The sequence below is a fragment of the Schistocerca cancellata genome, chromosome 5 (genome assembly GCF_023864275.1).
Source record: "Schistocerca cancellata isolate TAMUIC-IGC-003103 chromosome 5, iqSchCanc2.1, whole genome shotgun sequence".
Taxonomy (NCBI): domain Eukaryota; kingdom Metazoa; phylum Arthropoda; class Insecta; order Orthoptera; family Acrididae; genus Schistocerca; species Schistocerca cancellata.
Genome location: NC_064630.1, coordinates 619,640,723 through 619,663,727, shown reverse-complemented (window position 1 = coordinate 619,663,727; position 23,005 = coordinate 619,640,723). Strand labels below are relative to the sequence as shown.

General features: G+C 39.8%; 1 protein-coding gene across 2 annotated transcripts in view; it reads left to right on the top strand.

Moving 5' to 3' along the window:
• Positions 1-21,953, top strand: part of LOC126187631 (protein cycle) — a 948,550-nt gene extending 926,597 nt beyond the window's left edge. For both annotated transcript variants that reach the window (XM_049928830.1, XM_049928829.1), the window contains 2 exons: positions 8,091-8,229; positions 20,865-21,953. In XM_049928830.1, the coding sequence (XP_049784787.1) occupies positions 8,091-8,229; positions 20,865-21,049 (324 nt within the window). In that variant the 3' untranslated portion in view covers positions 21,050-21,953. The remainder of the gene's footprint in view (positions 1-8,090; positions 8,230-20,864) is intronic.
• The last annotated feature ends 1,052 nt before the right edge of the window (positions 21,954-23,005 follow it).

The following is a 23,005-nucleotide window of genomic DNA, read 5'->3' as shown; positions in this document are numbered from 1 at the left end:
ATACCAGGTAGAAGGACTGGTGGCACGCGTAAACACGTTCAGAGCACACAGGGACACGTACAAAGGCGTGCGCGTTAACACGTCCAGAGCAGTTAAAGGGTAAATGGAAGATTATAATTTATACTTCAAGTACAGAAAAAACTTCAGTTAATGGACGACATACTGCAGAATATTTGAAAAATGCATTGAAAATCGGTACTAAGAAGACTAAAATAATGTGTAATATAGCAAATGATAAATACTAGAAATTAAAAATGAGTACATAGAACTGGCTAATGAGAATGCAGCTGAAGAAAACAACTGGATGAGCAACAGAAGAAATTAACAGAAGAGTAAAATGGACTACAGTGATTTTGATAAACTAAATACAGTTTTCCAAACATAGCTTCCAATGTGACAGTAAAGGAAAGTTTACATTCAGTAATACATTACTAGTTTTGACTTCTTGGAATGAGACATTCAAAAATTGAGGGATGCTCAGTAAGCAACAGACAGAGGCATGTTAAAAGTAAATAAATAAATAAATAAATGCGAATGTTAGGTTGTAACATACAGTCAGTGACAGGGTTTTATGTATTGTGATGAATAGAAGTTTGAATTGAAGATAGGATGGAGGCATTTGCCATAAGAAAATTGGGAAAACAACAGAAACCCTAAATATGGATGGTTATTTCAACAAGCACTACCCTAAATGTGAATCCAGTGTGCTAGCTACTGCACCACCTTTCTCAGTGAAATGCATGTTGGGAATTATCAGAAGAGGTGGGAAACAATCAAATAGATCAGGAAACAGATGGGAATGGAGGTCATAATTATGACTGTGTAGATGTCACTGTGCAAGTAGGTGATAGATGAACTGAAGAAGTTGATTGCTAGATTCCTAAAGGTGAGGAAATACCAAGATGATGATTTTGTGGCAGGTGAGTGGATGACAACTGGAGCAGCATGGGCACACATATCTGGAGACTGTAGTGCATGACAAAGATTAGAGGAGACCTTTATCTAGGAATGGATGCAGGATGTGGACAAGGAAAAGAAGTTCCCAGATTTCCTAGTTAAAAATACTCTTTTTTTCCCTGGTGAGAATACACTTTGTCCCAGATGACAGTACACTATACCCTATGTCAAAGTACATTTCTTTCCATTTTAAGTGACAATATACTTCACCTTCGAGCTGTAAAATGTATCAATCCTTTGAATGGTAAAGGTTGTATGTTTTGGAAAGATCTTTCATGCAAGGCAACATTTTTTTTTGGTATTATGAAAGTATAAATATACATTCTACCAAATACAGCACAGTAGCTTTTGAAGCACTGAAATGGATATTGTGCTGTGTTATAACGTCAAGTTTAACACATATATTTCAGAACGACACAACACATATAAGTCACAGAGTAAGATGACAAGCAAGACATGTGTACACGTTAGCATTTGAATGAGCACTGAGTCCCAGTCTAGCGGCCGCTGCTCGGCTGGCTGCTTAGGTGGTGCAGCTGCTGCATGGCTGGCAGACAGCGCCGCACGTAGAGGACGCACGTAATTGTGCGGTGGCGCTTTGAATGATCGGCGAGTCACAACACTTTCCCCCCTTTGAAATTGTTGCACTGGTCATGATGGAGGTGTCCTGGAGATGGCTAACGTCCATAGGCGTTGTTTGACTCGCCGTAAAGTCTCGAGGAGGAGGCTTCCCGTACGGACGGAAGTGTCCCCGATGATAACGGGTCGAGATGACAGGAGACGTAGGGGTCGAATCTGCTGGGGCCCCGTGCACCAATCTGCCCGTTGCGGCAAGTCCAGTTGATATGACAGGAGAAATGGGCGACGTGTCGGCGTCCGTTGGAGGAGGAGGCAAGTAGATTTGCTCTGACAGAGGATGGCCATCCGGTTCCTGCATGGGCACGTCTCCTGGTGGCGTCCGTTCTTGTGCTGGCATCGCGATAACGGTGAGAGGGCTGCGTTCTGAGTATTAAGAGATGCCAAGATCCCGAGCGTCAGGTAGAGCCAGAGGTGGTGTAGCGGCATTCAGAACAGGCGTTGCTGGCACACGAGGCCGAAGCTGGTCCGAATGACGCACTGCAACACCCGTGTCCGTCTGGATTTCATACAGGCGTCTGCCACGGTGTCTTAATATGCGGCCCGGGCTCCATTTTGGCCGTCTGCCATATCCCCGTAGCCAGACGAGGTCGTAGGCGGTGAACCGGCCAAGTGAAGGCACCTGTGGCCGTGAGGTGGAAGGCCGCAGAAGATGAAGTAGCGTTCGGGGCTGTCAGCCATGTAAGAGCTCAGCCGGACTGTGGTCGCCCATGGGGGTGAAACGGTAAGACGCCAGAAACTGGAGAAGCGCATCATCAGCAGCAGAAGAAGTCAGAAGCTTCCGCATCTGAGCCTTAAATGTGCGGACCAGTCGTTCAGCCTCACCGTTGGATTGTGGATGGAACGGCGGGGCCGTGACATGCATAACGCCGTGACGAGCACAAAAATCCGCAAATTCGGAAGAGGCAAATTGCGGACCATTATCAGTAACAAGAGCAGAGGGGAGGCCTTCCAAAGAAAAAATGTGGGCGAGAGCACTGTTGGTTGCCACGGTGGTAGGCGACGTGCAACGGACAATGAAAGGAAAGTTAGAGTAGGTGTCAATTACGAGGAGCCAACAAGTACCTAAAAAGGGTTCCGCAAAGTCAGCATGAATGCGCTCCCAGGGCTTCTCAGGTGAAGGCCACGGTGACAAGGATGACTTCGGGGCAGCGGCCTGTGACGCACAAGGGCCACAGGCAGTGACCATGTGTGCTATTTCAGAGTCGATGCCAGGCTAGTACACATGACGGCGCGCCAGAGATTTTGTGCGAGACACACCCCAGTGCCCTTGGTGAAGGAGGCGCAAGACCGAAGCACGCAAAGACGCAGGTACCACAACACGCGGTGAAGCATTGTCAGTGGAGAGGAGGATAACACTATCCCTAGCCGTGAGGCGGTAGCGCAAATCGTAGTAGTTCCGCAATGCATCAGAAGTCTTAGCAGACGGGCAATCTGGCCAACCCTTCTGAATACAGCATAAAACCCGGGAGAGGGTAGGGTCAGAACCCGTAGCAGCCGCCAGCCTGTCCCCAGTGATGGGGAACCCGTCCACAACGCGCTGCTTGGCAACATCCAGTTGGAAACACAAAAGTTAGTCCCTATCAAATGCCTGATCAGGACCCATGGGAAGGCGAGACAGAGCATCAGCATTTGCATGTTGAGCCGTTGGCCGGAAATGAATCTCATAATTGAAACGAGACAAGTAAAGAGCCCAACGCTGGAGGCGGTGTGCAGCCTTGTCGGGAAGTGACGTTGATGGATGAAACAAGGAAACAAGTGGTTTGTGATCCGTGACGAGATGAAATTTTGAGCCATAGAGAAAAACACCAAACTTACGAAGAGCATAAATAATGGCCAAAGCTTCTTTCTCAATTTGAGAATACTTTTGTTGGGCATCCGTGAGCATTTTGGAGGCATAAGCAATGGGTTGTTCCGAACCGTCAGAAAAACGGTGCGCAAGGACTGCACCGACCCCATATTGAGAGGCGTCTGTGGCAAGAACAAGATGTTGGCCAGGTCGATAAGTAGCCAGGCACAGGGCCTGTTTCAGCATAGTCTTCAATTTCTGGAAAGCCACTTTGCATGATGCGGACCAGTGAAAAGGCACGTTTTTATGCAACAGGCGATGCAACGGCTGAGCCACCGAAGCCGCAGATAGTAAAAACTTGTGATAGTATGCTATTTTCCCCAAGAAGGCCTGCAGTTCCTTAACAGATGTAGGGCGAGTAAGGGCATCGATTGCAGTAACAGTTTGCTGAAGCAGACGAATACCATCCCGAGAGAGTTAAATCCCCAAGTACGTGATAGATGCCTGAAAAAATTGTGATTTCTGAAGATTACTTAAGACCGGCAGTCTGTAAGACATGAAAAAGTGTGCGGAGATTTTGAAGATGTTCTTCAGTGGTGGAGCCAGTGACAACAATGTCGTCCATGTAATTGATACACCGAGGGACAGGGAACAATGATTGTTCCAAGAATCGCTGAAAGAGAGCAGGGGCGCTAGCAACCCCGAATGGCAAGCGTTGGTACTGATAGAGGCCAAATGGCGTGTTAAGGGTCAGAAACTGCCGGGAAGCAGTGTCGAGAGGAAGTTGATGATAAGCTTCTGACAGGTCAATTTTAGAAAAGTACTGGCCTCTAGCAAGTTTAGTGAACAGTTCTTCAGGACGGGGCATAGGGTAAGTGTCGATGAGGCACTGAGCATTTACAGTGGCTTTGAAATCGCCACAGAGACGAATATCACCATTTGGCTTAGCAACGACAACGACAGGAGAGGACCACTCACTGGAAGTGACAGGAAGCAAGACCCCTGAAGTAGTGAGACGATCCAACTCCCGTTTTACCCAATCACGAAGGGCCACAGGAATGAGCCGAGTCCGAAAAAACTTAGGCCGAGCAGTGGGTTTGAGCATGATATGAGCTTCAAAGTCATTTGCACGGCCTAACCCAGGAGAAAAAAGGGACGAAAATGTCGTTGACAAGGAATCCACTTGAGCATAAGGAATAGCATCAGAGACAATATTGACAGTCATCTATGGAGAACCCAAAAACGCGAAAGGCACCGAAACCAAAAAGATTTTCTGCATTGCTCTGGTCGACCACAAATATGGGAACAGTGCGAACGATGGATTTGTAAGATACCTCAGCATTAAACTGTCCCAAGAGAGAAATCTTCTGTTTATTGTACGTCCATAATTGCCGAGTGACAGGTGACAGGAGTGGAGAACCCAACTGAAGATACGTCTGAGAAGTAATTATAGTGGCAGCAGAACCAGTATCCGCTTGCATGCGAACATCTCAACCAAGGATTTGAACAGTGAGGAATAACTTCCCTGAAAGGGAAGAAGTGCAATTGACAGACAACACAGAATCAGAATCAGCGTCATGTTCATGAACATCATGTATGCGGTCGGATTTGCAAATGGAAGACATATGACCTTTCTTTTTGCAATTGTGACACACAGCTCAACATTGGGGACAATCCTCGCGTGAATGTTTCGTAAAACACTGTGGACATGATGGAAGTTGCCGGGGGTTTTGCTGCAGTTTCTTAGCTGGTTGTTTATGGCTAGGCAGAGTGTGTGAGTGGGAGCGCACTGCGGCCACGTCGGCCGGCGGGGACGTGCCGCACGCGTCGTCAACAGCGCACAGAGGTTGTATTTCCCCGACATCACCCCATGCCTCTATTTGTGCCCCAGCGGAGCGAGAAATTTCAAAAGACTGCGCAATGGAGAGAACTTCATCTATTGTTGGATTCGCCAACTGAAGGGCATGTTGCCAAACTTCTTTGTCGGGCGCCGACCGAATAATAGCATCCCGTACCATGGAATCGGCATAGGCTTCTTTGTGAACGTCAGTAACAAATTGACACTTTCGACTGAGGCTGTGAAGTTCAGCAGCCCAAGCGCGATAGGATTGATGTGGCTGTTTCTGACAACGATAAAAGGCAACACGAGAGGCTACCACATGCATTTGCTTTTGAAAATAGACAGACAGAAGTGAGCACATTTCAGCAAAGGAAAAAGACGCAGGATCCTTCAAAGGAGCCAATTGCGACAACAACCCATACATTTGAGGTGAAATCCAGGAAAGGAACAGAGACTTACATGGTTGTTCGTCCGTGACATGAAATGCCAAGAAGTGTTGTCGAAGACGTTTTTCATAATCAGACAAGTCTTCCACCGTCTCGTCGTAAGGAGGAAAAGGAGGTATAGCCAACGACGAGAAACGCCCCGGGTGAAATCGCGAATCGCCGCTGTTAGAAGCGTTTGCTGTTCAAGGAGATTTTACAATAGTTGCTCGACAGTAGCCATGGAACCCTGTGGGTCAATGGTGAAAAGGAAAAATCCACTACCTCGTCGCCAATTGTTATAACGTCAAGTTTAACACATATATTTCAGAACGACACAATACATATAAGTCACAGAGTAAGTTGACAAGCAAGACATGTGTAAACGTTAGCATTCGAATGAGCACTGAGTCCCAGTCTAGCGGCCGCTGCTCGGCTGGCCGCTTAGGTGGCGCAGCTGCTGCATGGCTGGCAGACAGCGCTGCACGTAGAGGACGCGCGTAATTGCGCGGCGGCGCTTTGAATGATCAGCAAGTCACAACATGCTGCATGATATGCTCTTGCCAGTCCATCATAACTCTTCTCACACCATCTCACCAGCCAATGACAGTAAAGAGCAGAGGATGTTTGATGTAGTTAGCCAATAGAAACATCAGTTATTAGGAAAAGTTCATGATTTAAATATACATACAGTATAGCTACAAGAAAAGCAAAGCTTTCACTTACACTGTTGGTCATCAAAATTTTTTTGCTGTTTTTCTGAGGTTGTGGTTAGGCAGGAACCTAAGATCACAGCTTAAATTGCAGCAGCGAAATATTTCTAACAAGCACATTATTATAAATTTCACTGCTGTGCACCAAACATTTCATGTGTTACCTGGCTGAATACATGTTCTTTCAAGCACTTCAGCTCTTCCACAAAAAAGCCAGTTATGCATGAAATTGCTCAAGAACTCATCTCATAGTTTTTTGGAAGGATAATTATATTTTATATTTATAGTGTATAATTATACACTCCATGATTTAAGCAATTCATCACACATTCTCAGATGTAACATAATTCATCTTGCATAAAGGAAATTTACCTTGAAAGTAGTGCTTCTGAAACCACCATTTTCCTGTGACCTGTTAGAAATATAAACAGTTAGGACACCACACTGATTGAAAACAGTTTGTTGTTACAAAGTATTGTGTAGTCTTCATCCTGAAGCCTTTGACAGAGCTTGCTATTGGCAGATGCTTGTGTGTGCGCCGTGTTTTGTTAGTGTAAATGGCACATTTTCTTTGCAAATAAAGTTTTATTTTGTTGTTATTTTCTTGTTAATGTTTTATTGCTGCAGAATTATTCTGCATAAGTGGACTTAAGAAAAATTCTTTGTTAGAGTATCTGTTCTTACCAGCCAAAATGGCAAATATTTAACTGAAAACTAAAACAGTGACAAATTCCTGAATTCTAAAAAATTCCTGACTTTTTCCTGGATTTCCCAGTTGTCCTGGTGCATATACATTCTGTGGAAGTGAAATGGCTACTATTTCTGCTGCTACTGCATACTTAGGTGTCCTGTGGTTTCCTTAAATCAATTGAAGCATATGCTGTAATGGATTCTTTGAAAGAAAAACAGCCATTTTTTTCCCAGTCCCTCCTCAATCCGAAGTCATTGTCGATAGTCTGTGAAACCCTGATCTTGCTTTCTTTTGACCATTTTTTAAATACTGAAGAGATTCTTATTTGATGGAATGGTGTTGAAAATGATGCAGAGGAGTCAGTAATTATTCTGAAGCAAGTAGTAAACAAACCAACCTTAAGAAAGCTTTCATCTCAAAGCAATTAATGGAAAAGCATTTTTACTGGAACTGAACAAGCCTACTTTTATGATCATATGAAGACAAAAAACTGTTAGTTGCTTTCTGTACATGTTTGAAACTGAAGTACATTACAGGTCACAATAACTGCATTGGTAAATCCCTTAGGAATTACAAATAATAGAATGCAAGGGGATAGAGGTGTCAGGTGGCAGTTGTGATGACAGTTTGTATTCCTGTTTCACAGCTCATACTCTAGAGAAGCCCAACATATTTATTTTTTACTAGTCTAGCAATTTGTGAAATGGCCTTGATAAGCTTAATTTATTTATTTTTGTCTGGTCAGCAAATTTGTAACATACTGCCCTTCTCTGGAAACTGAATCTCTTTAAATGCTTATGCTTCATTCTGATCAAACTTATTCTGGTGTTTCACAGTGATCTTCATAATGCTTTGATTACACTGTCCTCTCCTTTCATTCTTCATCTTTATCCTCACCTTACACAGAGTAAAAATGAAAATTCTGTGTTTGTCTGCTGCCCCTAATAACAGTTGATCAGTTAGAGCATCTGTTGTTAACATTCTGTTTTTGATATTAAATTCTAAATGAGCAAATAATAACACATATACAATGGCTTTACAGTCACAGATGTCAACAAGCAACTCCAATGAATTACCTCAGCAACGAAATGGTTCCACACGCTCAAATCCTCTCAACAATGGTGGAACAAGTTTCCCAAATATCCGGAACAATGTGCAATTGTCTATAGCGAATGAACCAGGTATGTTGCTGTTTTGTTATGAACTTTAGTATGCTTTTGATTAATGTATGTTCATAAAATAACATTTTTCAATCAATGACTGAATGTATTAGATTTTCCTGCAGAAGCTTCTTAAACAGTTTTTCAAAATATATATTTTTGTATTTCAAAATGTAATAATTAATGTATAAGGCAACATACTACAATGAAAGTGGTAGTGCAAAAAATGGAAACTCTAGTATTTCCCCAGTAGCCTACATTACAGATACTCAGTTTGTGGATAATGTTAGACACACCAGACCAGATACAACTGTATCTAATCATATGCACTCTTTTATACTACAGATTAACAGTGATACTGCACTGTTATTTTTAAGATGCACAAACAAGTCTCACAACTACATTGTATCTTCATGAAGTAAATAATGTAGATTGTCACCAGAATATTATATTCTCTGTAAATATGTAATTTACATGTTCTAACATGGAAAATTAAAAGTCTGCTTCTGTAGTTATCCTCTGACAATGCACTTAATGTTCCAGAGGTTGAAACAACTGCTTTTATTTACTGACAGAACAGAGTTTAAATCTTTTAATGATATAAATTAGAAACACCACATGCTGTAAAATAGATTATGTAACTTGCAGATATTCTTGTTGATTAATTTTCTACATTTTAGTTGTCTAAATTTAGTTGTCTAAATGTTGTTCATGCTGCTGCTGGTAGACACATAAACTGTTTGTAATAGCTTAGCTAAAACTTTATGGTTTTGTGATTATTTCGCAATTCATTCCAAGTTTGTAGTATGTTTTTATAAACAAATATGGACGTTTGAAATTAGGTCATTCTTTTTGGTGTGTATCAAAGGTTATGTTACTGCAAGAATGCGTACTAATATGGAAAACTATATCTCTATGGAGATTATTTTCACTCTGTTCTTCTCTCTTTTGAATTGCCAACTGCCTTCTTTCCCACATCTATCATCTCAAGTTCGACATAAGTTTCTCCTAGTTTAAAATACCACATAATGTTGTCATGTCAAAACCACAATCAAGTCCAAATATGAAGGCAGAGCCATCAGTGAAATAGAACACTTGCAAGTGAAACCACTTTGTTACCGACGCCAGTGTTCAGCCACAATAGAACAGATCTTCTGGATGAAGAGCGCAGTTATAAGGTATTTCAAGAACCCTCCATGTAGGATAAATGCAAGATAATAAATAAGAGTTGGTGGTTGGGTTTGAACTGGAGACTCACAGCAAGCCAGCCACTGATGCTAACCACTGCACCACAATGCATTTCCCAGAGTTCACGACATTGCTCCTTTTCCTCGAAAAACAGGACCCACTGTTTGGGAAGCCCTCATTGGAGCCAAGTACAGCACCCAGGATTTATATATCTTCAGTGGTTCTCTGTACAGTAGCACTGGTGGATCTTGGCTTTAGAGCCATGTAGTTACATCCTCTTCACTACGATGAGCATCGAAGGTAGCTCCTTCTGTCAAAGCTTCATGACTGATGAGTGGGTCTTCAGTTTCCTTGAACCTCCCATCATCAATATGTGCCTCTGGGTTGTAGTAGGGCTTCATATGGAGAACATGGACAATGTCTCTGCACTTTTGTCTTTTTGATGAACAGTCTCTACTTCATTTGTGACATAAAGCAGTGATGAAGGATATGATACAGCCCAAAGCAGCACTTCAGTAACTTTCCTGATAGTCCTGCTTTCCACACAGGAATAAAAATCCAAATCAAGATTCCTGGGCTGTATCGCATTGGTTGGTGCTTGGAACTGTAGTGCTCTCAGCCCTTTTCCTGAGTGTCCAGGGTCTATATGCCATCCAGATGTCTTGCTTCTTTGGCCTTGGTGAGGAAGCATTTCATGTAGTTGTCCTGAATATCATCTGGTCGAAACATAAACAGTGTATCATAGTTGTTTCAGCCTCATAACCATAGAGCAGAAAGAATGATATGAAGCCTTTAGTGTCTTGCTTCACTGTGTTGTAAGTGAATGTCATGATGGGCTGTATTGTGTGCCAATCCCTCTGTTTGACATCAAGAGCATATCTGCCAGTGGCTTATTAAAGTGTTCTCTGAAGCCATTCATCTCTGGATGATAGGCAGTCATCATTCTGTAGTGATGTTGCGACATGAAATTACCTCAACATACAACAAGAACCTATCTGCCAGTGGCTTATTAAAGTGTTCTGCGAAGCCATCCATCGCTGGATGGTAGGCATTCGTCATCCTGTGGCTGATGTTCCAAGATGAAATTATCGGTGATACTAATCTCGACTGAAATCTTTTCCGTTATCAGACATCATCACATGGGATGCTCCGTGCTTCAGAATTATGTCTTCTGCAACAAACTTTACACTTTCTGGAGCATCAGCAGTCATCACAACTTTGATGACAGCATAAGAGGTGAGGTAGTGACAGCAGACTGTTATCCATCAATTCCCATTTGTCAACTTTGAGAAGCTCCTGAAGAGGTCGACTCCAGTTTGGTGGAATGGTGCTGCCACAGGCAGGATTGGTACCAGACACTCTGGAGGTAATTGTGGCACTCACTTCCATCATCAGTATTTTTTACAGTGGCTGGACCTTCCCTCCGTTCAGCAGCAGAGTCATTTAATGTACTGATGACTGAAATTTCGTCCATACATTTGTGTTCCTCCAAAGCATACCTTGAAGGGCAGTTGGCATCCTTCTGTTTGTGTCTACTTTTAAATACCACTGTGACAGAATGGTGGCTCACCACAAAGTCAATGGCACTCTTTCATGGTTTTAGAGTAGTTCATCTTGGACTTTAAGAGTACTCTGGAAGCATTAGCTATCACCTTTCCAGCACCTTCTTACATTTGAACTAGAACTCTCCCATTTCCAAAACTGCTGGTGTCACTGGGAAATTCTATCTTGGCTTTCTCGTCATAAAGTGCTAGAACTGGAGAAGTTGTTAGTGCCTCTTGATGGACCAGGATAGCTCATTTCATGTAAGAACCACAATGATTAGATAAGAGAAAATCGGGCTCATATGGGGGCATGTACACAGTCTTTTTCCCTCACTCTATTTGTGAGTGGAACAGGAAAGGAAATGATTCGTAGTGGTACAGGATAACCTCTGCCATGCAAAATATGGCGGTTTGCAAAGTATGTAGGTAGATAGAGATATAACTTCTTGCTCCTTGTTCCAGGAAAATTTCCCACCTCCCTGCAGTGCTTCTTACAAAGGATTGCCTTAGTATAGAAGTCTTTTATGAATTGACGGTAATACATACACATCTGAAGAGAACTCCTTACATGAAGAATGTGCAGAGAAGTCAGAAAATCTGTGATTGCTCTTATTTTCTGTGGACTGGGATAGACTCCATTACCACTGACTAGGTGGTTTTTTATTTCTGGGTGACAAATAGGCAGTTTTTCATGTTCAGACTGAATTCTGTAGTCTGAACACACTTCAACCTAGTTGGCAGGTGGCTTAGATGTTATTAAAATCTCTTTGAAAAACGATAATGTCATCCAGATAGCAAAGACATAACATCCATGCAAGGCAGTGGTTCTCATCTTGTAGGTAATTTGCTCCCTGAGGGATAAAATGTAATTTTATAAGGGGTAAAAACAAAAGTGTTCAATTGTGTTTCAGCCACAAAACTGAATTATTTTCAAAAGATCATTACTGTTAGCAATATTTTGTCAGACTATAACACTGCTTGCATAAGTTAACAGTAATTACATTTACTCAAACACTAGCATTAAAGTATGACAGTGTTGTGGGTTTTGCAGTTTGCTAAATGTACGTATGATCATTATCTTTCTCACTGACATCTTACTGCTCATATACTTTGTATTATGAGGCGGTGACAGTAAATTGAGACATATATATCACTTATGCTTAAATATCGCATAAAAATATATTCTCTGAGTTGTAGGTAGTTTTGCAACAGACTATAAATAGCTTCATTATTCACTTCACAGCAATAAATTAACTCCTCCAGGCTGTGGCTAAGCCATGTCTCCACAATATTCTTTCTTTCAGGAGTGCTAGTCCTGCAGGGTTTGCAGGAGAGCTTCTGTAAAGTTTGAAAGGTAGGAAACGAGATACTGGCAGAAGTAAAGCTGTGAGGACGGGGCGTGAGTCGTGCTTAGATAGCTCAGTTGGTAGAGTACTTGCCCGCGAAAGGCAAAGGTCCCGAGTTTGAGTCTCGGTCCAGCACACAGTTTTAATCTGTCAGGAAGTTTCAATAAATTAACTAATTAACAACACTACTGTAACTATGTAATGGTTATTACAGTCATGCAGGCACTACACTGTATTATTGTTTCTTTCTTTCTTTCCTCAGACGTTATGTCTGGTCAAAAATGGAAAGTGACGTGGACCTTGATCAAGTTTGACTTCCTTTTAACTGTACGGTATATGTTATATTGCATTTAGGAACTTTCGGGTGATTGAACATGTATCAATAATTACGGATTTCTGTAGTTGTATATATAAGTTTGGATGTAGCTGTATTGCATTGATGTACTGGTGGATATTGTGTGGTATGACTCCTGTAGTTGATAGTATAATTGGTATAATGTCAACTTTATCCTGATGCCACATGTCCTTGACTTACTCAGCCAGTTGGATGTATTTTTCAATTTTTTCTCCTGTTTTCTTTTGTATATTTGTTGTATTGGGTATGGATATTTCGATTAGTTGTGTTAATTTCTTCTTTTTATTGGCGAGTATGATGTCAGGTTTGTTATGTGGTGTTGTTTTATCTGTTATAATGGTTTTGTTCCAGTATAATTTGTATTCATCATTCTCCAGTACATTTTGTTGTGCATACTTGTATGTGGGAATGTGTTGTTTTATAAGTTTATGTTGTAAGGCAAGCTGTTGATGTATTAATTTTGCTACATTGTCATGCCTTCTGGGGTATTCTGTATTTGCTAGTATTGTACACCCGCTTATGATGTGATCTACTGTTTCTATTTGTTGTTTGCAAAGTCTGCATTTATCTGTTGTGGTATTGGGATCTTTAATAATATGCTTGCTGTAATATCTGGTGTTTATTGTTTGATCCTGTATTGCAATCATGAATCCTTCCGTCTCACTGTATATATTGCCTTTTCTTAGCCATGTGTTGGATGCGTCTTGATCGATGTGTGGCTGTGTTAGATGATACGGGTGCTTGCCATGTAGTGTTTTCTTTTTCCAATTTACTTTCTTCGTATCTGTTGATGTTATGTGATCTACAGGGTTGTAGAAGTGATTATGAAATTGCAGTGGTGTAGCCGATGTATTTATATGAGTGATTGCTTTGTGTATTTTGCTAGTTTCTGCTCGTTCTAGAAAGAATTTTCTTAAATTGTCTACCTGTCCATAATGTAGGTTTTTTATGTCAATAAATCCCCTTCCTCCTTCCTTTCTGCTTAATGTGAATCTTTCTGTTGCTCAATGTATGTGATGTATTCTATATTTGTGGCGTTGTGATTGTGTAAGTGTCTTGAGTGCTTCTAGGTCTGTGTTACTCCATTTCACTACTCCAAATGAGTAGGTCAATATTGGTATAGCATAAGTATTTATAGCTTTTGTCTTGTTTCTTGCTGTCAGTTCTGTTTTCAGTATTTTTGTTAGTCTTTGTCCATATTTTTCTTTTAGTTCTTCTTTAATATTTGTATTATCTATTCCTATTTTTTGTCTGTATCCTAGATATTTATAGGCATCTGTTTTTTCCATCGCTTCTATGCAGTCGCTGTGGTTATCCAATATGTAATCTTCTTGTTTAGTGTGTTTTCCCTTGACTATGCTATTTTTATTACATTTGTCTGTTCCAGAAGCCATATTTATATCATTACTGAATACTTCTGTTATCTTTAGTAATTTGTTGAGTTGTTGATTTGTTGCTGCCAGTAGTTTTAGATCATCCATGTATAGCAAATGTGTGATTTTGTGTGGGTATGTTCCAGTAATATTGTATCCATAATTTGTATTATTTAGCATGTTGGCTAGTGGGTTCAGAGCAAGGCAGAACCAGAAAGGACTTAATGAGTCTCCTAGGTATATTCCACGCTTAATCTGTATTGGCTGAGATGTGATATTATTTGAATTTGTTTGGATATTAAGTGTGGTTTTCCAATTTTTCATTACTATGTTTAGGAACTGTATCAATTTAGGATCTACTTTGTATATTTCTAATATTTGTAGTAACCATGAGTGGGGTACACTATCAAAAGCTTTTTGGTAATCAATGTATGCGTAGTGTAGCGACCTTTGTTTAGTTTTAGCTTGATATGTCACCTCTGCATCTATTATCAGTTGCTCTTTACATCCTCGTGTTCCTTTGCAACAGCCTTTTTGTTCTTCATTTATAATTTTGTTCTGTGTTGTATGTGTCATTAATTTCTGTGTAATGACTGAAGTTAATATTTTGTATATTGTTGGTAGGCATGTTATGGGGCGATATTTAGCTGGGTTTGCTGTGTCTGCTTGATCTTTAGGTTTCAGATAAGTTATTCCATGTGTAAGCGTATCAGGGAATGTGTATGGGTCTGCAATGTAACTGTTAAATAATTTAGTTAGATGTGAATGTGTTGAGGTGAACTTCTTTAACCAGAAATTTGGTATTTTATCTTTTCCAGGGGCTTTCCAATTGTGAGTAGAATTAATTGCTTGGGTGACTTCATGTTGCAAAATTATCACTTCAGGCATCCGCGGTATCATCTTGTATGTGTCTGTTTCTGCTTGTATCCACCGTGCATGCCTGTTATGTTGTACTGGGTTTGACCATATGTTGCTCCAGAAGTGTTCCATGTCTGTTATGTTTGGTGGATTGTCTATTTTAATGTGTGTGCTATCTATCGGCTGGTAAAATTTCTTTTGGTTTGTGTTGAATGTTTGGTTTTGTTTCCTTCTATTTTCACTTTTTTTGTATCTTCTCAGTCATTTGGCCAATGCTTGTAATTTCTGCTTCTTTTCATCTAATTGCTCTATCGCTTCTTGTTGTGAGATTTTACCTAACCTTTATCGTTTTTTTTCTGACATTTCATTTCTTATAAATTGTGTTAGCTGTCCGATTTCTTTTCTCAGTTTTTCCATTCTGATCTGTAGCCTGTGTTGCCATGCTGGTTTTCTGGGTTTCTTCTGTGTGTTGGTTGGTTCTGATCTCTGCCTAGTGCATATTTAGTGTAGTGAGTGTTCCTATATAAACCAGTAGTTGTAACTCTTCCATAGTTGTGTTTTCATTTATTTTGTTGTGTATGATTGTGTTGATAGTTTTTATTGTTGTTTCGACTTGTGGGTTATTTGGCGGTCTATGCAAGAATGGTCTAATGTCTGTATTTGTGTCTTTGTATTCTATATATGTCAGCTGAAATTTTTCTTCTATATCTAACATGTGTGTCACTTCGTGTTCTATTTGTGCTTGTTCTGGTGGCTGTCTTAAGATTTCGTTTTCCTCTGATTGTTTAATTGATGCGTGTTGTTCTTTGTTTGTTTGCTCTGGGATGTTTGAGTCCATTTCTGTATTTTCTTCTTCTTCTGATTGCACATTATTTTGTTCCAGTATTTGTTGTACTTGTTGTTTGATGTTTTCTAATTCTGACTGGGGTATCCTGTTATTTTTTATTATTACACGGATCTGATCAGCTAGTTGTTCTGTTAAAAATTTTAATTCTGGGTATCTGGTAATAAATGTTGTGTATACTTGTGATCTGTATCCAGTTATGTTGGTTCCTAGGTTTGTTGTTTGGTAATAACAGAACATGAGGTGTCAATTAACTTCATCTGACCATCTCATCCTCTGTCTTTGTTTTCCTTCTAGGGTGGTTGCAGGAAGCATATCCTGCAAAACACCTCTATTTGGATTTAAATCATTTTCCAGTTGGCTAGCAGTGTCGTTACCATTGTGGGCGGGCATAGGGTTCAAGCGTCGTCCCCGACCATGACGGCGCTTGTCCGAGGCTTCTTTAGTTCTGTCCTGAACCAACTAATCACACTAAAAGGGGGGTTAGCCCTATTAGTGGTTTGTTCCTTTCGTTGCCTTTTACGCCTGGCAGAACATACCGGAGGCCTATTCTTTTTCCGGGCCTCCACGGGATCGATGTTTATTGTTATTGTTATTATTATTATTATTGGCAGTATTCAGACATGAAGCATTGGCAGCCTGAAGTCCTAAAATATCTGTTAATTCAGAAACAAGACCTTCAGCATTTAAGTGATCTTTAAACAATTAGTCTAGGCCACACAGCTTAACTCGGTTGCTTGTAATTGGAGGTTCAAGTTATGGGTGAAGCAAGTGTCACTAATGAGATGAGTGATGCAGAGGAAGCATGTTCTATAACAAGTATCTGCTCTCAATATGGATAATTACCTTTCTTTTCTTAGGAGGAGTTGATGATAGCACTCATAATAAACTAAGAATTGCTTCATAATTCCTTAAAAGAGATTGTTAGTAATAAGTAGAACCAATTGCCTGATTGACTCATTAGTTTGTGGTTTAATAAAACACCTATGAAAACCAAGTGTCACTTACCTTTCGTCATTTTAAAAATTAAAGTATTGAAAGAAAATTCTTTTTCATTGTAAAGTTTATCTAGGCAATAATGTTGATAACAGTGGGAGGAGAAGGATCTTAGGAAGGTTGCGAACATTGATATAAGGTGTTGAAGTAGGCTGTCCATCATTTGAGATCCAAACAAAATAACTTTAAACTCATAGAGGCTGCCAGGAGTTGTGAAGGTAGTCTTTTTCCCATCAGCCTTGGCTATCTTGATTGGCAGTAGCCTGTGTGTGTGCCCATAGTTGATCAATACTTTACTCCGTTCAAGCAGACTAAAGTGTACACAGTGCACTGCAGTGGACAAACATCTTTCTTCGTGATTTTGTTCAGTTATCGGTAGTCAACACAGAAATGCCAGTCCCATCCATCTTCTTCACAAGGACCACATGAGAGAGCCGAGAACAGTTTGAAAGTTCAATGATGTCATCTTGCAGCATCTTCCCCACTTCCTTCCAAATTACCCATCATTCAGCTAGTGACACTCATATGAGTGCTGGCTAATTGGTGGATGATTTCCAGAGTTGATATGGTGTTTACCATGAGCCTCTTGGTCTGTCTTTTCTCCACTCCAAACCTGAAAGCATCCAAAAATTAATGCAAAATGGCTATCACTCATCATCATTGTTCCTTGGTCAGACCAGATCTTATTGGCAGTTTGATAGTAGCTTCCTCCCCTGTATCATCTGTAGTGGCAATGAGACACAGTTCTTAGTCAATGACTCTAAGCTGTCCTTCCTGGATCGGTTTGGCTGTCCCTGCACACATGCCTTTAGGCATGAATTGTGGCTGCTCTTGACCATTAGTGAGCCAAAGTTGTCCTTGACCACCTAAAATGCTCATGATCAATGGTGGCAAGTATACTTTGTGTGCCTGAGTAGCTTTTTGCAGTCAATAAAAGTTTGACAGTTTAACTTAGCATTTCAGTTGATGACCAGAAATTGTGTCACGGACGATGGTGGGATAGCAATGACTTCAGTGGCAAACAACACCCAGAGTAATCTTTGTTCTGTGTGATTCTTGGAGAAGCTTTGCCAATCTTGGGCTCTGATTTTTCACAGCCTATGATTGCCTGTGATGTCTGAAAGAAGTCCCATACAAGGATAGTGTTATGAATACAGTCTGTTAAAATGATAATTGAAAGGTTGTGTTCTGTCATTGTTAGTTATTCTTGCTGTATACATTTCAGTCAGTTGGAAGTACTTTCCATTTGTAACTTTTAGCACAATCACATTTGTATCACAGAATATAGTCTTCTTTGGTTGATGATGCTAAGCTTCCAAAACTACAGAAAATAAATCCACTGAGTTAACTAGTCTCCAGACAAGTTGGCAACTGATGAAGGCATTAATGACATTTTCCTAACATGGAAGTGACTGTTGTCCTTGGAGGATTTGCATCTGTGGTGGCCTCACCACCACAGATGGTCGCCTTGCTTAGTTTTCCTGAAGTCAGCAGTTCGGCAAGTGACAGGTACCCCTTTATGGCGATGATGAATGTCTAGAGCGTGTTGGAGAGTAACCTCATCCAGGGTATGGGGAAGGGCTTTGTCCCATAGGGTGACTGAAGAGACTGCTTATACCACGTTTGTTCGCCCTATTCTGGAGTATCGCTGTGTGGTGTGTGATCTGCATCAGGTGGGAATGATGGATGACATCAAAAAAGTTCAAAGAAGGGCAGCTCGTTTTGTATTATTGCAAAATAGGGGAGATAGTACCACAGACATGATATGTGAATTGGACTGGCAATCATTAAAACAAAGGCGTTTTTCGTTGCAACGGGATCTTTTCATGAAATTTCAATCACCCATTTTCACCTCCGATTGCAAAAATATTCTGTTGGCACCCATCTACATAGAAATAAATGATTATGATGATAAAATAAAAGAAATCGGGCTCAACAGAAAAATTTAAATGTTTGTTTTTCCCGTGCATCGTTCGAGAGTGGAGCGGTAGAGAGAAAGCTTGAAGGTGGTTCATTGAGCCCTCTGCCAGGCACTTTATTGTGAATAGCAGAGTAATCATGAAGATGTAGACTATAACTGTCTGCAATTGATTGGTGTGAACAGAGCTGTTGAGTTGGCTGGTATCTGGTAGTGTAGCCTTCTCTGCAGTAACACACAATATGTCGAGGGCATCCACAGTGGAAACACACTGGTATGTTGTTCTCTGTCCTCCAAATATCTGTTCTTCTGTGGGCTATTCTGCTTGATGTAGGAATTGGTTGCACCTATGCTGGTTGGGTGCTAGGTTGTCATTTGACAGCTGCAGCATAAGTCTGTAATGGCCAAGTTCACTCTTCGTGGCACTTCCAACTAGCGACAAAGATTGGCTCTAAAGATTGATACACTTCTTCTTCAATGTTCTGTATTAGCTACCCATGTATATGGTCAACATTCATGGCTGCTATCTCTTGTATCTTTGGTCCAACATTTTTGGCTGTCAAACATTGCTATATCTCTGGCCTTACTATCTGGTGTATGAGAGAGGTGAACTACGTGGATGAATTCTATCTTGTTGTAACTTTCTTTACCAAAAGAGCTTGATAAATTTCTTTTGTGATTCCTTTCATCAATTGTAAGATTTTTCCAGCTTCTCTCTTATTCAGATATATGGTGTGGTGTATGACCAAAACATTTTGTATGTCAATTCTTCCACTAAGTGAACTTAACTGCCAATTGTCGTAAATCGTTTTCTCCAGCTCGGCTAGAATTTGGCCTAGCTATTGAGCTTCTTTTCATTGTCCTTGAGCCACTTGAGCCACACTGTTCTTGGGCTGTGCCATCCAAGTAAAAGTATACATGTGCCAAACATATCACATCATCTCACCTGCTGTAATTGGGAACCTTCTCAGCCATTTTGTTGGGTCCTGACCAACATCTCCGGAAAACACAGATGGAGGCCTGATATGCAGATGACTTACTATTGTTTTGGAATCCATTTGTCTCCTAAATATATGGATCTTAGTAACGCTGCACTGCTTGTATTCTGATTCCTTTCCGTGTGGGTGATGGCTTTTACACAGCCTAATTAGAGACTTAGTGAAGTAGATCATTTGAAGTATGTGGCATCTCCACCAGGTGGTCTCACATCGGAACCACTATCTAGTCTAGAACTGAAGACAGAGTTGTCAGTGAAATAAAACACTTAGAACTGAAAGCACATTTATTACTGACACCAATTTACAGACAGAACAGAATGCTAGTATTTATACAGACATCAAATATTTGGATTTACAAATGTTTGCATATGTTTAAAGAACCCCCCAGAAATGATAAATTTGAAGCAACAAATAATTGCTGATGGTTGGGTTTGAAATGGTGACCCACAGCATTCAAGCCAGAGACACTAACCACCACACTGCATGTGCCAAACTCGCAACAATATGTTTAACATTAAAGCAATTATGTGCTGGAAATTAAAGCTGTAGCTCCACAGTGACAGCAATTTCTCCTATATATAATGAATCTGCAATGTTACCCCTTGTGAGTTAACCATTCAGTTCAGTTCATAAGTAAATTTGCACAGCCTAACATATGAAAGACAAAGCTCTGGCTCCTGTCCTTTTGAGGTACTTTGTTTTTGTCTAAGACAAAGATTTTTATAATTTTATTCTTCTATTGGTAAAAATAAGATCACAATTGTTTTACATCATTTCCACTCCATCCAATACAAAATTCCCCAGTGACTCTTCAGTTTCTCATTCTGTTTACTATCAGTTACTCTGTGCAGCAATTCTGAGGCAAGCACCTCTCTTCCATACATTCTGGGCATCACAATAAAATAATCTTCTAATTCCTGCATACAAGTTTGATTTGTGCAATTGTTAATCTACAACAATTTTTACTACTTCCAGTTTAAACTATTGAAGTTTATCTTCTTGTACAGTCCTTCAACGTGTTGCTTTCCTGTATCAGTAATGATTATCCATTGAGAATGTATTATGCTCAGTGTGCTGTCACATATTATTTAAATAAAGTGTGTGTCAGAAAATGGTCTACTATCATCCACAATAATTTTATTGTATAGCACTGAATTACTATAGTTTTGAGATGACTATTATTATCCCAATACATAAATATACTGATTATAAATTTTAAAAGCATTATATTTACAGGTGTGGATCCAGATGAAGTTATTCAAATGATTGACGGCAATGTCCTGCCTGAATCTTCGAATCCTAATGCTTCCAATGATGGCAACGATGAAGCAGCAATGGCAGTCATAATGAGCCTATTGGAAGCTGATGCTGGGCTTGGTGGACCTGTTGACTTTTCTGGCATTCCATGGCCGCTGCCATGAAGCTCTAACAAAGCCATCGAGCACAAAATCAAATTGTATATACCTTGAGTGTACCTGCATCCGAACTCTACATTTGAGTGGATATTTAGTAATGCTGTAGGTTTTGGCATCATGCAAAGAACATTTTGCAACGTAGAAGGTTTTTTAATACTTTTGCAACATGGACAACAGTATTTAAAAGGAGTAATTGTGCTCATTTTTGAAGAAGAAACCATTTTGATGTCAGAGTTAGCAAATACAAGGTCTTCTGAAAGCAATGAGAGTTTCTGAAACACATTCCATGAGGAGCTATTGAAGTAAAGATTTTGATTGAGAAGTCTCCTTGCCTTTCACACTGCTACAAGACTTAACTGACATCACATTTTTAAAACTCATTTTCAAAATAGAAAATGAAGAAATGGAATGTTCTCAGGGTTGTTATTGGTCTCAGGACAGTGGTAAATATGTAGCTTGCAACAACACTTTCTACATTGCTCAATGTTTTGGCAGTGAAGTGATTATCGTGTAGTAGCATCCAGAAGTGTTAAGTGAAGTGCTTTTGAATGAAATGGCCATGCGGTAATTAAGAACGCATCCAAGAAGTACATAGAACTTATAGCCTTAAACATGGATAATAATGCTATACACGGACAATGTATTTTATTACGAAATTTTAGTGTCAATTTTGAAGATATTCTTGTAAATATTTATGCCTCTGTACTCAAAGACTTTTCAATGCATTCTCGACAGAAGCTTTGGGAAGAGAATCTGACATTATTTGCCAGGCAAAAATGTTATTTGGACCAATGTTCAATGTGTGTTGTGCACTGATCTTGAAGATTTGTTGTTAAATTTTGTATAGAAATTGCATGTAAACTGCATTTTAAATGTTGTTTATCAAATATAAATATTTATATTTCTTGTTTTTGCTGTTGGTATACTTATTACCCCAAAATATAAGTAAAGTTATGCAACTTAATTTTTCAAAATTAAATTAGTTATGGAGAAAAACAGCTACTCTAACAAAACATTAGTATTTACCTTCTTTTTCTATAATAGGCTACCTCACAACACCAGTGATGCGACAGATCAAATTTTTAGAAAAGACCACCATGCATCATAAAATGTAGACAACAGTAATTAGTTCCATAAGTGAAATTACTTTCTGCAAAATAATAATGATCAACAGTGACACATACAGGTATAAGCACAATATTATAAAGACCTGGAAGCACGCTACCTGAAAATAGTTCCAATTTATTCACTGCAAAAATAATGCTTAACAAGTGGATCTAAATGGGGGGGGGGGGGGGGGACAGAGAAATGGAAAAGTGTCTTGATGTTCATTTCTGCACCTTTGTCTTTCAATTTCATAATAATAAAAAAGGTTTCCAAAAGTTTTGTTCTTGCTTTAATTATCAGTTTATTGTTGTTAATGCTCTTCACGTATGCAGATTTTAATGTTTAGCACTACAGTATGCAGACTAATTGAGAAATGAGCATTAAAATGGAGAGAGAGAAAATCAAGAAATGTCTCTGGCAAGTTAAATTTACAAATTAACATTTAAAAAATGCTTCCATTAATTAGGTATGCCATTCTCTGTACAACATTGATTCCCAACCTTTTCTACCTGGTGTCCCTTTTGCTAGAGCATGCTCCGCTGTTTTGTTTATTTTTCTGTATCTGCCGAAAAACATTATTTGACAATAACACTTACATAAAAGAGGGCTATAAAATGTAGAGTAAAACAAAACTATAGGTTTCAAAGGGTTTCACAAACGCAATAGAAATGTCGTTATGTCTTACTTAAATATCTGACAGAATTTTTACTTGAACAACATATTTCACATCTAACATTTTTTTGTGTTATGAAAGAAAAATTCAGAACATCAGTGAAACAGTTTCAATTGTTTTTATTTAAGCAGCTTCTGAATGTTTGGTTTCAAACTAGTAAAGTACATCTAAGGTCGCTCTTC